Below are 16,143 nucleotides of genomic sequence, written 5' to 3'. Positions count from 1 at the left end.
TTTCTTGTTGTCTTGCCTAATAAGGCAAAATGTTTAGAATATTAGAGATTTCATTACACTTTTTTTTTTTGTAAATTGACATGACATGTCAATGAAATGATTATAAGTGTATCCGAACTTCCAACTTTTCAATTGAATGAATCGAAGCAAGCAACCGTGTTGTGTCCACCGTTTTTTTTTTTTTTTTTTTTTTGGGTTTTTTAATCTTCGCGATTGCTTAAGTATCAGTTGTCAGCTATCAGGCATGTTTGACATGTATTTCCCTTCTAGATTGAGAAATTACGATACCGACAACTCTCTTATCCTGAAATCAGGAGGGGCCAATGGCTATGGAGATAAGATTGTAGAAGATGCCGACAACTCTCCTACCCTCCCTGTGGTTCTGTGGACAAGTTTTTCGTCGTTTATCCAAACCCAATTTATAAAATTACATGTCCAAAGAATATATCTCATTTTTATGGACTAATTGGAAAACATTTTTCACAGTTTCATACCTTTTTCGGGCAATTGCATTGATCCCGACAACTCTCAGGCAGGGGCCCATGGGTATGGAGATAAGATCGTAGAAGATGCCGACAACTCTCCTACCCTCCCCGTGGACAAGTTTTTCTACCCTGTGTGTGCCACAACCGCATAGGAAAAAGTGTGCTCGCAGATGGACGGCCAGACGTCATTTTAAGTCTCTAATTTATTGACACGTCACGTAATCAGGAGAGGCTGTACAATTGGATCCTTGTATGGTTGGAATCAACCGAATTATTCAACGGAGATATTTAGGTTTGGGCCCCACTCTCTCCAGATCTTATTATTTCGAGCTCACTCTCTCCCTCTCTTTTCTCTCTCTCTCTCTCCCTCTCCCTCTAGTTTTAGGTGGGAGAGTGACTTGATTTTTTTTATTAAACTAATTGAATTTGGATAAAAAGTTTTTAAACTTATTTATAAAATAAACCAAAATTTCCTTCGTTTGAGCTTCAGCCATGGTCCATGCCTTAGAAGAAGATTATTTACTTCTTCTTTAATTAATATGGTTATTATTAAATTTGTGGCCTAACTCATTTTCATTTTTTAAAGCTTTCTCGTAAAATGTGAAACTTCTCTAATAAAATAAAAATAAATAAAAACAAGAAACTTCAGTAAGCTTCTTTGAACTTTCAGTCAATTTGACAAACATCATCTAAACTATCAAAACTCTCACATAGACTCCCTGAACTTTGGTTCGCCCTCACTTTGAACCCTTATGTTAGTTTTCAACGTTAAAGTCAAATTGTTTGACTTTTTGCGCCCATTATACCCTCACCCTAAAACTACACCGTTTTGTGCTCTAAAACTACAACACCCACCCAGCCCAAAAACAACGTAGTTTTGGTTGAAGGTATAGTAGGCACAAAATGTCAGTTTAACAGTGAAAACTAACAAAGGGGGGGGGGGGGGGGGGGAAATGATAGAAATTGAAAGTTCAAGGAGTAAGTGAGAGATTTTGAAGTATAAGGAGTGTTTGTTAAATCGGCTGAGTTTGGGGGGGCTTACTGAAGTTTTCCCAAATAAAAACGAGAATCTGACACAACCATGAGGTTTTTGCTAGCATTTAAACAAAAAAAAAATTAAAAAAAAATTAAAATCAAAGAGAATTAAAACACTAATTAGAACATCAAATAAATAAAGAAAAGAGTAATGATATACGTCGAATGCGTGAAAGAGTGACAGAAACTAGTTCAACTTGGTGGTTAATGAGTTTTCTCATTTTCTCTCTTATTGGTTTGATTCGAAAACCAATTTAGATTTTATGTTTTGCCTGCCAATCGAACCGACGTTGGTAGAGAAATATTGAATCACTGCCGGTTGTCGATGGCTATGCAATGACAACCGGTGGGTGATACACGGCTAATCTACAATGCCTTACACATGGTTATTGAATTTTGGGTGAATTGCGTATCCAGCTAACCAATACCGATAATGTTAACATATGAAATAATTATCATGCTATAATATGCGGCAAAATTTAGGATTCCGAAGTATCTCCAATCATGTTTGCATAAGCGAATTAGAAACAAAACTGTGTAACAAAGAAAGAAAGATTTTTACCTATGCCTATTTAATCATAAGAATTATAATAAAAATCAATTCTAAATATTTGATTCAACAAATTATTCCTTATTTAGAATAAATCACCTAACAGCGTAATTATGTTTAATTTAAATCACAATACATACATGTGGCATATGGGGCCATGGGCCATACCTTAATTAGACTTTCTTACATTCTCCCACTTGGCCCTTATGACATATGAATTCCTTATGGTGTTTGGTTCTTTAGTATAGTCATAACTTTATTTATTCCAACTATTCATTAAATCCTCCCACTCACATAAAGAATAGTACACATGAATCATGACGGTAAAACCATCATATAATAAGTCATCCCTTTCATGCATTACAATATATAATACTCCCTAAATGACTACTTTATGGGCAATCAAACTTTATGAATAAACTTTCCAAATCATTCAAATCCAATTTAATTTTATCTATATGGATAAAAGCAATAAATGTGCACAAAACTTTATAACAGTAACTTTATGTCTATAGAATAATTAGAAAGAAGCTACGAACCAAAATGAATTAATGAGTCGCATATGTTCCACATGATTTTTAAATAGCTTTACCGATAAACCTTTAATCAGAAGATCTGCAACTATCAATTCTGTACTTATATGCTTAATAGACACTTCATGTCTTTTGATGTTCTATCTCACACGAAGGTACATAATGTCGATATGCTTTGTTATGCTTCCATTTTTATTATTCTTAGAAAAAGAAAATGGCAGCACAATTATCGCAGAAGACCTTGATTGGTCTCGTAGTGACTTCATAGCATGCAATAAATTCTGCCTCTAATGTAGATGTAGCAACAATAGTCTGCTTGTTGCTTCTCCAAGATATCGGCCCTTCAAAAAAAAGAAAATGATATCCTAAAGTATACTTTCCACTATTTACACATTCGGCAAAATCTAAATATGAATGCCCAATCAATTCCAAGTAGTCAGTGTATTGTACATCAAATTGTAGCCCTTGGCTCCTTGCAAATATCGCATGACTTTCTTTGTAGCTTTTCAATGTTCTAATCCTGGGTTGCTTTGATATCCACCCATCATTCTAAATAAATAAATAGGGTGTAAAAAAAAGTTATAAAAATATTTTAAAAAGAATTTGACGAACATTTTGAGGCTCCCCTTGATTATGGGTAGGTACAATATCACTTAGAGCATGTTTCGACCTTTTAGCTTATTTTACGTCATCAATCATTATGGTAAAATTTTCAAATTCCCTCTCATTCCATGTAAAGCAGATCATAATTGGGACAAACCCTCAATTTCATTTTTTTTAGTTTATCCGACCCTCATTTTCTTTTCCTTTTTTTGGAAAGAACCATATATATCTTCCTCATTTCTGAGTATTATATTATATAAAGGGTTGCTTTGCTGCATAACTAGCATCACTTAATTTGCACATAATCAACATGAAGCTCTTTATACCACTTTTGATCCTCTTCATGGTTTTCCTTTCTTTTCGTCAAGGTACAAATACCATGTATATTTTCAGTAGATTAATTATATTCTTTTGTAAACCTAATAATTGATGTATGTGTATGGCCATGTTTGCATAGGTGAAAGCTTCTTGAGGGTTTGCAGGGATTGGAATGTTCCTAAGGCTCTCTCTCCATGCAAGCAATTGCATACACAAGATTTGCAGGTGTTCTTATCTTTGTCAACAACATGCTCCTCCTAAACATTAAGCCACTTTATCCCTCTTATTAAACCATATTTACTTCTTTGGATCAAGAGTGGAGAGGATCCCTCTCATAATTTCCCGTCGTCAATTAAGAAAAAAAAAGGGGGATCTTTAAAGTAGGTTATGTCTCTATCTTTGGTTTTTATTTTTTTATTTATTTATTTATTATTATTATTATTAATTCATCAAGAAGTTGTATGGATTTGTTATTTTTATAAATAAATCTGCCACATAATGTCGTTAGATTTCAAGTTTTCTTTTGTGCACAAATTTACATGCTTAAACCACAAACTTGCTTTGATACTGTTTCGATGAGTATCTAGTATCCAATGAAGAAGATGAATAAAAGTAAAAATGTCTTTCTATAGTAAAATAAATATAAAAGAAAAAAAAAATAAAAGAATAAATTATTTAAAAACATGGGGTGGTTCGGCCATCCCAACTCAACCTAGGGGGTGGCCGAAGCCACCCCCAAGGGTCGGTTGGCCCTAGGGGGTGGCTGAACCACCCCTAGGGCCAAACCTGCCCCAACCCGGCCCTTGGGTGGGGCTTCAACGACCCCCAACTGGCCCTTGGGGGTGGCCCCCAACCGGCCCTTGGGGGTGGTCGAAGCCACCCCCATGGCTCTAGGGGGTGGTTCGGCCACCTCCTAGGGCCAAACTCAAATTTTGTTTTTTTGGGTTTGGCCTCGGCCACCCCCAAGAGGCCCTTGGGGGTAGCAAAAGCTACCCCCAAGCTGAGTTGGGGTGGCCGGCCAGCTTGGGGGGGGGGGGGGGGCAGCCATCCCCTATGGGAAAATAAGGTGGCTAAACCACCCCATGGCTTTAATAATTTATTATTATTATTTTTAATTATTTAATTATTTTACTTTATATTTATTTTTTAAATATAAATAATATTTTATTGTTTTATTATTAGTGGGAACGTGGCATATTGGTGGCCGTTGGATGACATTGAAGGGTCCAGATTAACAAAAAAAACCATTGGCAATTCCCTAGCTATTGCTAGAGATCCCAATCCAGGTCTTTGGGCAATCCATAGTGTGAAGCTCACCTATCTGAACAAGTCGGGCCCCACACCTCCTCTTATCGATTGCTCGGGCAAATAACTCCCAAGAAATCCCATTCCTATCTTCTTAGCAAAAACAACACATGCACAATATTCTTTTTCAACTTTATGTTATCCATTCATTTTTCTTGAATTAGTAATCATTCTTTAACACTAGTCGAGAAAAGAGTGTTGGAGGTTTTAAGGGGAGAAAGTGGAAATGAATCGAGAGTTTGATTTTTTTAAATAGAAATGAGGGGAAATAGTAGCCAAACATAGCATTATAATTGGGTCTTCGAAGAGTAATGTTAGCTCTTTTGGTACTTTTTTGTAGCCTATAACATCTTGTGTATCCAAGAGCACTCACAACAACTTCTAATTATTTTCTACTGCTTCAAATAATGTTAATTTTTTTGACAATCATTTATTGTAGGACATGCTTGTAGGCTCAATGGACACTTCAGCAACAGTAATTGAGTGGGCATTCTCAGAACTAATGAAGAATCCTCAAGTAATGAAGAAACTTCAAAAGGAGTTGGAAGATGTAGTGGGGTTGGAGAGGATGGAAGAGGAATCAGACTTGGATGGCTTGGAGTACTTGGACGTGGTTTTGAAGGAAACCTTCAGGCTACACCCAATACCATTGTTGCTACCTCACCAAAACTGCACAGTTAATGGTTTCCACATACCCCAAAAGTCTAGAGTCATCGTAAACATATGGGCAATTGGGAGAGACCCAAGTGTTTGGAATGATGTAGAGAAGTTCTTCCTGGAAAGGTTTGTTAGAAGTAATGTCAACGTCCGGGGACGGGACTTCCAACTTATTTCGTTTGGCTCCGGTAGAAGAGGCTGCCCGGGGATGCAATTGGATCTAACGGCGGTTCGGCTAGTGGTGGCACAACTTGTCCATTGCTTTGATTGGGAGCTTCCAAATAATATGCAGCCAAATGAGTTGGACATGACTGAGGAGTTTGGTCTTACAATTCCATGTAAAGAAGGAAAATAATATTTGCCTTTGAATGAATTTTATTGAATTAGGAGACGTAGCTTTATACAAGAGATTTCCTACAATCATGCTGATCTATTCTAGGTAGTCTAAGTATAAAAGGCAACTAAACAAATATACAACTAATACAATATATTTTTCAATGAATGCCCAGATATCATTGACCTTCCCTTCTCAACACTCCCCCTCAAGTTGGAGAGTGAATGTCAAGAACTCCCAACTTGCGTATCATAGTTGAGAAAGCTCCCTTTCCCAATGGCTTGGTGAACACATCCGCAAGTTGATTTGTTGAAGCAACATGTTTGGTTACAACTGAACCATCTTGTATTTTGTCACAAATAAAATGGCAATCCATCTATACATGTCTAGTTCTTTCATGGAAAACGAGATTGGCAGCTATATGTAAGGCGGCTGTGTTATCACAATATAACAATGCTGGCTTCAGATGCAATATTCTCAAATCTTTCAATAATGAGCGTAGCCAGTATAATTCACAGCATGTACCTGTCATGGCTTTATATTCAGCTTCTGCTGAGGAGAGAGATACAGTTTTCTACCTCCTTGTCCACCAGGAAATAAGAGAAGATCCCAAAAAAACACAATAACCGGTAGTGGATCTACGAGATGTTGGACAACTAGCCCAATTCGAATCAAAAAAAGCTCGCAAGGATAAATCATTCTGAGAAGGGAAAAACAAACCTTGTCCTGGACTGCTTTTCAAATAACTCAATACACACAAGGCTGCTCCCATGAATCTGCTTAACATATGGACCGAATAGGTGATGTCCGGTCGGGTAATAGTCAAATAAATTAGGTGTCCAACAAGTCGCCTATACTGGACGGATCTTTAAGCAATTCACTAGAATCCGAGAGCTTTATGTTTTGTTCCATGGGAAAGTTCACAGGTTTAGCACCCAAAAATCCACCATCTTTTAAAATTTCCAAAGTATATTTTCGTTGCGAGATAGAAATACCTTTCTTCGACCGTGAAACTTCGATGCCCAGAAAATACTTCAAATCACCCAAATCTTTAATCCAAAAATGACTATGCAGAAATTGCTTGAGAGCTAATATGACATTGACATCATTACCCGTAATAAGAATGTCATCGACATATATCAACAGAGCTGTAAAAGATTTTCCTTTCCGACATGTGAATAACGAGTAATCTGCTTTGGATTGAACAAATCCAGCAGCTTGGATAGCTATAGTGAACTTGGCAAACCATTGTTGGGAAGACCTGGAGGTGGAGACAAATAAATTTCTTCACGGAGATTGCCATGAAGAAAAGCATTGTTGACATCAAGTTGGTGAAGAGACCAATTTTGGGCAGCTGCTAAAGCAAATAAACAATGAACACTAATCATTTTAGCAGTGGGAGAGAAAGTGTCATGGTAATCTATACCTTCCAGCTGTGTGTAACCTTTTGCAACTAAACGAGCTTTGTAACGCTCAATAGTACCATCCGAGTGCTGTTTGATTTTATAAACCCAACGACAACCAATAGGCTTCTTACTAGGAGGAAGAGAAGTGAGGGACCTAGTGTGGTTGGCTTCTAAAGCGGCCAATTCAAATTACATTGCTTCTTGCCAATGGGAATGAGAAGCTGCTTCGGTATAAGATGGAGGCTCAATATCTTGACTGACAGCAACGATAAAAGAGTAATGCTATGGTGAGTAACGATGATAAGAGACAAAATTGCAAAAGGGATATCGTGTACCTTTTTGTGGATCTGATGGCAAAGGCGGCGAATGGTTAGGAGACGTTACTTGGTTGTAGACATAATCACGTAAAGTTGTGGGAGGGTGATGAGGTCTTTGAGAACGGCGTAAAATGGGTTCAGGTGGAGGACTAGCAGGTGATGGCTAAGGAGAAACTGGATTCGGTGGTGAGGGTTGTTGGACGGGGGAAACTAGTTCCGGTGGTGAGGTTTGTTGGATTGGTGGGGGAGGATCAGATACCGAAAGAGGAATCATAGGGGCTGAGTTTGAGGAAGTGGATGGAATGGACTCATAAGGAAAAATAGTTTCATGAAAAATAACATCACAGCTAGTGAACATTTGGTGGGTGGCAAGGTCATTGAGCTTGTAAGCTTTCTCACCAACTGGATAGCCAAGAAAAATACATCGTTTGGCTCGAGGAGCGAATTTATGGGGGACGTGCACATCAGTAGCATAGGCAAGACACCCAAAAACTCGAGTATGGGTATAAGAAAGAAGCTTACCATAAAGTAGTTCAAAAGGAGTTTGGCGAGAAAGGAGTGGTGTGGGTAAATGATTAATTACATGAACAACAGTAGAAAGACATTCTGCCCAAAAATGTAAAGGAAGGTGGGCTTGAAAATGAAAAGCTCTAGCGGATTCAAGAATATGGCGGTGCAAGCACTCTACAGCCCTATTTTGTTGAGGAGTAGAGACACAAGAATGTTGGTAAGTGGTCCCTTTTTGTTTAAAAAATTCCCGCATAGAAAAGAATTCTCCACCATTATCAACCTGAATGTTGGCTATAGAAACATGAAATTGTGTTTGTACAAATGAGAAAAAATTGACAAGTAAATGTTGTGTTTCACTTTTGTGATGCATAAAAAATACCCATGTGAATCTAAAACAATCATCCACAATAGTCAAAAAATATTTCGCACTAGAAAGAGAGGCAATTTTATAGGGGCCCCAAATGTCACAATGAATTAATTCAAAAGGTCTAACAGATGAAATTGAACTAATAGAAAATGGAAGTCGACTTTGTTTTGCAAGTGCACAAACATCACAAGTGTTATTAGACTGGAAAGGGAAATTTAACAAATGTTTTGCCATAAAATCTACTCTAGAGGAAGACAAATGCCCTAATCCGCGATGCCACAAAGCAGTGGAGGAGGTGACCTGAGAACTGGGTGAACGGTAAGAAGTGGCTGCTGCGGATGGAGTTTGAGGTTTTGGCTTCTCTGATGCTAATGCAACCAAGTAATAAATTCTGTCTCGTTGTTCACCCAAACCAATCGTTGTCCTCGTCATCAAGTCCTGCAAAATACACCAATGAGGGAAAAAGGTTACTGAACAGTTGAGATCTCTAGTAACTCGACTCATAGACATTAAATCCACCTTAAAAGATGGCACACCAAGCACATTTTTTAGAGTAACGGCGAAATTCAAACATAAATTCCCAATGGATGTAATCGGAGCCTGTTCTCCACTTGGCATAGGACCTGGTGGCAAAAAAGTATTCTTACTACTGTTGACAAGCAAAGTTGGTGATGAAGTAATGTGGTCTGTTGCACCACTATCATTATAGGATCCTAGTTCATCCCATAAATTTTTCAGCCTTTGTAATAAGCCGCAACAGTCATCTGATCTTGAGCAAGATAAGCAATGTCCTTCTCAATTTGAAAAATACGAGGGGCATTGCTTTGAGAAAAACGATCCCGAAGGTCTTCCCATACCTCCTCGGCGGTGGTTGAAAAAATGACACTGTCTACAAGATCCTGTGTGAGTGAATTGAGAATCCAAGAGAGGATCATATCGTTGCATTTTTTCCATGAAGCATAGTCGTCTGGTTTGGCTATGGTAGACGGCATTGTGGTGGTCTCGTCTATGAAACCTAACTTGGATTTGGCGTTCAAAGAAATCGTCATGCCTCTACACCATGTCGAATAATTATCTCCATTGAGGGGCTTGGAAACAAGCACCATTCCTGGATGATCGGAATGGTGAAGAAAATATGGATTGGCAGCATCAAGCTTGCCTCCATATGAAGGTTGTTGTTCCGTCATGATAATGGGAAACAACGATAAACAGAAGGCAAAAAGAAAGAGGGCAGAGAGCTAGGGTATCATTCCCTGCTCTGATACCATGTAAAGAAGAAAAATAATATTTGTCATTGATTGAATTTTTTTGAATTAGGAGACGTAGCTTTATACAAGAGATTTCCTACAATCATGCTAATCTATTCTAGGTGGTCTAAGTATAAAAGGCAACTAAACAAATATGCAACTAATACATTATATTTGTCAATGAATGCCCAGATATCATTGACCTTCCCTTCTCAACACTCCATGGGCCAAGCATTTACTTGCAATTCCTACTTATCGCCTGCACATATAAAGAACACTATAGGGAGAGTTTAATTTCTTCAATTGTCCCACAAAATTCTTGATTTTTCTTGGTTTTGTGTGGGAGAGTTATGAGTTGTGTATTTGTAGATTCAGTGAACGACTATGCCACATTTTTTTATTTTTTTAAATCAAAGAAGTGAATTTTCCAAACATTATCATTTATCTAGGTAAACTCATAAAAAAACATACTTTGTTTATCAAATTTTATATACATATATCCGGCATTTTTTGTAGTGGCGAAAAAATAATAACGTTGCAAGAAACGGTTTTTACCAACGTTTTTCCTAATTGCGGTTGTTATAAGAACATTAGCAGATAAGAGAATACATTTTGTGTTTGTGATGAATATTAAATAAAGTTAGGAAAGTGAATAGTTAAAATAAAGAGTGAAAATAAGAGTGAGTGAGAGGTGTTTGAGAAACAAGTAGTTAATTTTCTTTCCCCTAAAAAAACAGATATTTTAGTTAAAATTTACTGAGCCAAAATGTGAATAGTCTAACTTGTCCATGTGTTCAGCCTAACACGTTACGATTGTCTTACAAGTAAGACCTCTCAACTTAGAAAAACCCAACATATGCTTCAACAGTTTATTTATCTTCTTCCATTCTCTTTTGAGAGTCCTTCTATCAGGATAAGGTGTAAAACTCATTTTTTTACAATATTTAATAGAAATTTGACACAACTTGCACTTTTTCTTATCGTTTGCTTCTCTAAGTTAGTGAGAGAAGCTCCTCCTCCTTTGCTCTAGGTAAAACCCTACTTCCTTGTGAGGTCTTTTACCACAGTTAGTGTGGTTGATTAGGGAGGAGAGAAGGTTTCCCAACTCCTTTCTCCTTCTCTTTCCTCTCAAATTCTAGTTTTCCTCATGAATTTTTCATTTTTTGTCGCCCCTCCTACACAATGTTTTTTCACCATCTTTTGCCAACCACTGCTTCGTTGCCCTGGGTCGCTCGCCTGCTTCTCTGTTTGGTTCCCTGCCGCTCGCCATCCTTCACTCTACAGCCTAGATTTGCTTGGTTCATAGATGTGTTTTCTTTAAAACCCAATCTACTTTTCTCAAGTTGACCCGGTTTTCATGCGCTAGTCAACCGTCATCATCGGCCTCTCGGCTCCTCACCGCCATTTTGCGATCTTTTGTTAGCCATGCACGCACCATCGCGTGTTCCCCATGCCCAGGTCAATGGGCTCCTCCACCTTCTTCACCGTTGTCACTACTTTTTGTTGGGTTTTATGTTGTATTTTTGCTCGTTGTTTTTGCTTTTTCCTTTGTTTCTATGTATTTTTTTGTTGTTTTGTTTGGGTTTTGTGGGTTTTAGTCTCCCTCTATTCTTAGGGTTTATTTTTGTAGTGGAGACTAGTGCTTCCAAAAACAGTACTCCATTCTCTTAGGTTCCAGATTCGGATCTTAAACGTGCCTTTCCTGTATCGACTTCCTTTGGGTGGATGATGCTGCTTCGTGCTTGGGGTGTACGTAGATGGGTTTAGATCTATTGATGTTCTTATACTTGTAATTAGGATTTGTGAACTTCTTGAGGTTTGTCACTCATTGTGTGCTTCTTTTGCTTTTATAACTGTTTTATGTGGTTCCTTAGAAAGGGCCGGGCCATTTATTTGGCCCATTTTCTACTTTGGTTCTTACTTGCAATGTTATTTTTCGTTTTTTGGTTTTTTGTAGGGGAGCCCACCCATTTTCATTTCCCAATTTGATTAGAAAAAAAAAAAAAAAGGAAAAAAAAAAAGAAAGCAAGGAAATTCAACACATCATGGAAAAACATCAAATACAATGGAGAGGAAAACATCGTATCTTTAATTCAAATTAATCTCTTGAATTTTTCCATTAATTCTAACCTAACGCCCACCACTCACCACCAAAACCTCACCCACCTCCAAGCCCTAAACACCAAAGTCTCTAAAACCAGCAAAGACGGTGGATCCCGCTTTATCAATGGCTATTTTATTTATGAGGTATTTAATTTGTCAAGAGAAGTAAAATTATTTGGTATATTTAACTTCTTGGTTGAGTGACTCAGAGAATACGAAATATATGGCGCTCACTTTTTGTCCTTAACGTATATTTTGTTTTACAAAACGGTTGCTCACTGAAAACTTTAATAAATAATATATATAATCCTGCTCTACTACTTTCATCTACATATATATTTCACCTTCATTTATATGAGCTTCAAACTTTCTCCCCGCCGGTATCAGTAGTATGCCTAGATTGGCCTATATATGCTTCGTCGGCACCGGCAGGCTGGATAAGCATTTCACCCAAAATTGATCAGTCACCATATTTGAACAAAGACTATGACCAAGAAAAGTAAGAAAGAAAAACACTAGATGTACCTTCCTACCTTCAATTCGTGCACAATTTGATTTTTCTTGACACATAGATCGATCCCACATAGATTCGGTTCAACACAGTTGTCTTATTCCTATGAATGATGAGAATGGTTTTTTTTTTTTTTTTTTTTTTTGCTATTTTAGTTGGACATGACCTTAGTAGTATCTATCCGTTTGAAACTACACATGCAGGAGGAGCTTAAACAATAGGAACCGTAGGCGCTCTCTCAATACTACTTGTTCAAATATGTGCCTGAACAGCATAACCAAATTTTAATGTCTATTCTCTTGTCCAAAAAAAAAAAAAAAAAGAGAACAAGAAAAATTATAGGGGGTCAAGAAACGGGGCCATTGGATTCCCCTGCCCGAGTGAACTCTTCGCTCGGGAGATAGAATTTCCCTATTCAAGCATGAAATCCTCCTTAATAGACTCGTACCTGAATAAAAAAGAACATGAATATATAATAAGCAGAATTATGGGGAATCCCAGTCCATTTTGACATTGAGTGTCACAAAGCTCTAATCTATTAGACTATTCACATCCCGTTTAACAAATTTCTTCTCATTTTAACTAAAAAAATCACTTTATTTTGCATCTCACTTTTCATTTTAGTCATTATTTCTCAATGATTTCTTTAATCTGGGTAAGAACAAAAAAAAAAAAAGATGGAGAATGACAGAATATATATATATATATAAAATTGTTTTAACATTTATATTTGGGAGTGCGATTTCAATAAGTGTAATTTTAAAAATTGAGTTTTTTAAATCGCCACTTTTTAAAATCGTACAGGTATTTAGTAAAACATGTTAAAATCGCACAAGATTTTTCCATGATTTTAAAATTTGCGTTTTTAAAATCACAATCTCAAATACTCCAAAATTGCGATTTGGTTTAAAAACGCAGATTATTTTTTAAAAAACGCACTCCCAAATGGGCTCTAAGGTGTATATGCTCTTAGCCGCCATTTTGGGTACTTTTGCCAAATCATTTACCACCCTTCCAAGACACTGAAATTAGCAAAAGTTGGCTTGTTCTTTTCCTTTGCCTGCAAATTCCATGCCATTGATAATTCATAAATACTCTCTGTTCTTGCACTTGCACTTCAATATTAGACGTACACCCACTGATGAGCTCAGCCATGGCTTGGACATGGACCATAGCCGCAGTACTTGTGATGCTTGCTTATCTCCTGCGAGAATGGGCATGGAAAAGCAGCAGCAAGAAGAACAAATTACCTCCTGGTCCAAGAGGGTTCCCTTTCTTTGGGAACCTTCACATGTTAGGGGAATTACCTCATCGCGATCTGCATCAACTTGCCCAAAAACATGGCCCCATCATGTACTTGCGCCTAGGCTTGGTGCCTGCCATTGTTGTCTCATCGCCTCAGGCTGCTGCGCAGTTCCTTAAAGCACATGACCTGGCGTTTGCTAGTAGACCGCCTCTTGAGGCCGCAAAGCACATCTCTTATGAGCAAAAGAACTTGTCCATGTCTCCATACGGCTCTTATTGGCGCAACATACGTAAGATGTGCACTCTTGAATTGCTTAGCAGTCGTAAAATCAATTCTTTCAAACACATGAGAAAAGAAGAGCTCGGCCTTTTGATAAAGTTTATTCAAGAGGCTGCCTGCGATTGTGTTGCTGTTGATCTGAGTGCCAAGGTTTCATCTCTCAGTGCGGATATGAGTTGCTGTATGGTGTTTGGGAAGAAGTACATGGACAAGGATCTTGATGAGAAGGGATTCAAGGCTGTAATCCAAGAAGGAATGTACCTGGGAGCAACTCCTAACCTTGGTGATTATATTCCTTTCATTGCGCCCCTTGATCTTCAGGGGCTGACACGGCGGATGAAGGATGTGAGTAAGATCTTTGATGACTTTTTTGAGAAAATCATCGATGAGCATGTCCAATCCAAGGACGAAAATAAGACCAAGGACTTCGTTGATGTCATGTTGAGCTTCATGGGATCTCAAGAATCTGAGTACCGGATTGAACGCTCCAATATCAAAGCCATCATTCTGGTATTTATTCATACAACTGGCATGCATGTTTTGTTTCAAACAGAGTAGTAATTTTTCTGACAGTCTTTTTCTTGTAGGACATGCTTGCAGGATCAATGGACACTTCAGTAACGGTAATTGAGTGGGCACTCTCAGAACTGATGAAGAATCCTCAAGTAATGAAGAAAGTTCAAAAGGAGTTGGAAGATGTGGTGGGGTTGGAGAGGATGGTGGAGGAATCGGACTTGGATAGCTTGGAGTACTTGGACATGGTTTTGAAGGAAACCTTCAGGCTACATCCAATAGCACCATTGTTGCTACCTCACGAGGCCACGGAGGACTGCACAATCAATGGTTTCCACATACCCCACAAGTCCAGAGTGATGATAAACGTATGGACAATTGGGCGAGACCCAAGTGTTTGGAGTGATGCAGAGAAATTCTGCCCGGAAAGGTTTGTCGGAAGTAATATAGACGTCCGGGGACGGGACTTCCAACTTATCCCATTTGGCTCCGGCAGAAGAGGCTGCCCAGGGATGCAATTGGGTCTAACCGTGGTTCGGCTAGTAGTGGCACAGCTTGTCCATTGCTTTGATTGGGAGCTTCCTAATAACATGCTGCCAAATGAGTTGGACATGACTGAGGAGTTTGGTCTTACAACTCCAAGAGCAAAGCATCTACTTGCAATTCCTATTTATCGCCTAAGCAAATGAATGAAACTAGTCTTCTTTCTTTCTTTCTTTCTTGTTTTCATGTCTAAACTTATGTAAATTTGTCAAAATCCTTCATGAATAATAACAAATACATAGTTCCCCTGTTTGCGAGGCAATAGTTTGTATTACTTGTTATAAGGAAGTGGTAGTTTTGGGTTTATACAAAATTGCTACAACAGTTTTCTAAGGCCCAATAAGAGTTCAATCTGCACTTGCAAAATAGAAAGGACGAAAGCATAAGAGCTTATTGGTGAATGTTGCTTAAATTAATGTTTTGTTTGTAAAGAAAAATTGAAAGCACTAAGTATGAGTTTTGAGATTAGGGTCAAAAATCCCTTTCGTCTGGTTCAGATTTACTTTTATAGAGGTTTCAATACAACTGTTTTCATGTCTCCAACTTTACTTGGTAGTACCCCCAATGAATGCCTAAATTTCACTGGCTTGGGAATGGATTCTCTGCTATGTGGGTACGTAAAATAGGACCGGGCTCATGGATCGGTTTTCTAGCCTTTGCATATAAATCTAATGTGCCACATGGATTTTGTTGGCACAATTCTCAACAACTACCTCCCAATTCCTTTAACAGACGTGTCTAGTGGGATAAAAGGAGACCAAGATCTCCTGAAATTAGGGGGGAATTCGAGATTCTTGAATTCAAGGTCAAGATCTCTTGAAAGAGATACAACGCCTACCGTGATGCCACATGTCCCACTAAATAAATAATAATAAAATATGATTTAACTTTTTTGAAAAAAAATAAAAAAACCAAATAATAAAAAAAATATATTTTATTATTATTATTATTATTTGGCCCTTGGGGGTGGTCCGTTTGGCCATGGGGGTATCAGAGCTTTCTCTACGAATTTTCCGCATCTTCTCCATTCTTTTCTTCCTATCTTCATAATTTCTTCCTTCATTCCTTCAATGGCGATTCCTAAAAAAGCCACAGAAACTTTCACTATTGCTGCTACCTCCACAAAAATGGATTCTTCTAATCCTTTCTTTCTCCATCATGGCGACAGTCTAGGGACCAGGATTGTTTCTCAACAGCTCAACGGTGATAACTATAATTCATGGAAGAGGGCGATGATGATGGCTCTATCAGCCAAAAACAAGCTTGATTTTGTTAATGGCA

The 16,143-nt window shown here is 38.0% G+C and overlaps 1 protein-coding gene across 1 annotated transcript; it reads left to right on the top strand.

The window, feature by feature from the left end:
• The first annotated feature begins 13,298 nt into the window (after nucleotides 1–13,298).
• On the top strand, nucleotides 13,299–15,114 carry LOC132166271 (cytochrome P450 71AU50-like). Its single transcript, XM_059577063.2, has 2 exons — nucleotides 13,299–14,316; nucleotides 14,394–15,114. The coding sequence occupies exons 1-2, from the start codon at nucleotides 13,423–13,425 to the stop codon at nucleotides 15,006–15,008; spliced, it is 1,509 nt and encodes a 502-aa protein (XP_059433046.2). The 5' UTR covers nucleotides 13,299–13,422; the 3' UTR covers nucleotides 15,009–15,114.
• Nucleotides 15,115–16,143: the final 1,029 nt, after the last annotated feature.

Source organism: Corylus avellana, chromosome 11 (assembly GCF_965113065.1).
Source record: "Corylus avellana chromosome 11, dhCorAvel1.hap1.2, whole genome shotgun sequence".
NCBI classification, from domain to species: Eukaryota; Viridiplantae; Streptophyta; class Magnoliopsida; order Fagales; family Betulaceae; genus Corylus; species Corylus avellana.
This window is presented reverse-complemented; position numbering and strand designations above follow the sequence as displayed.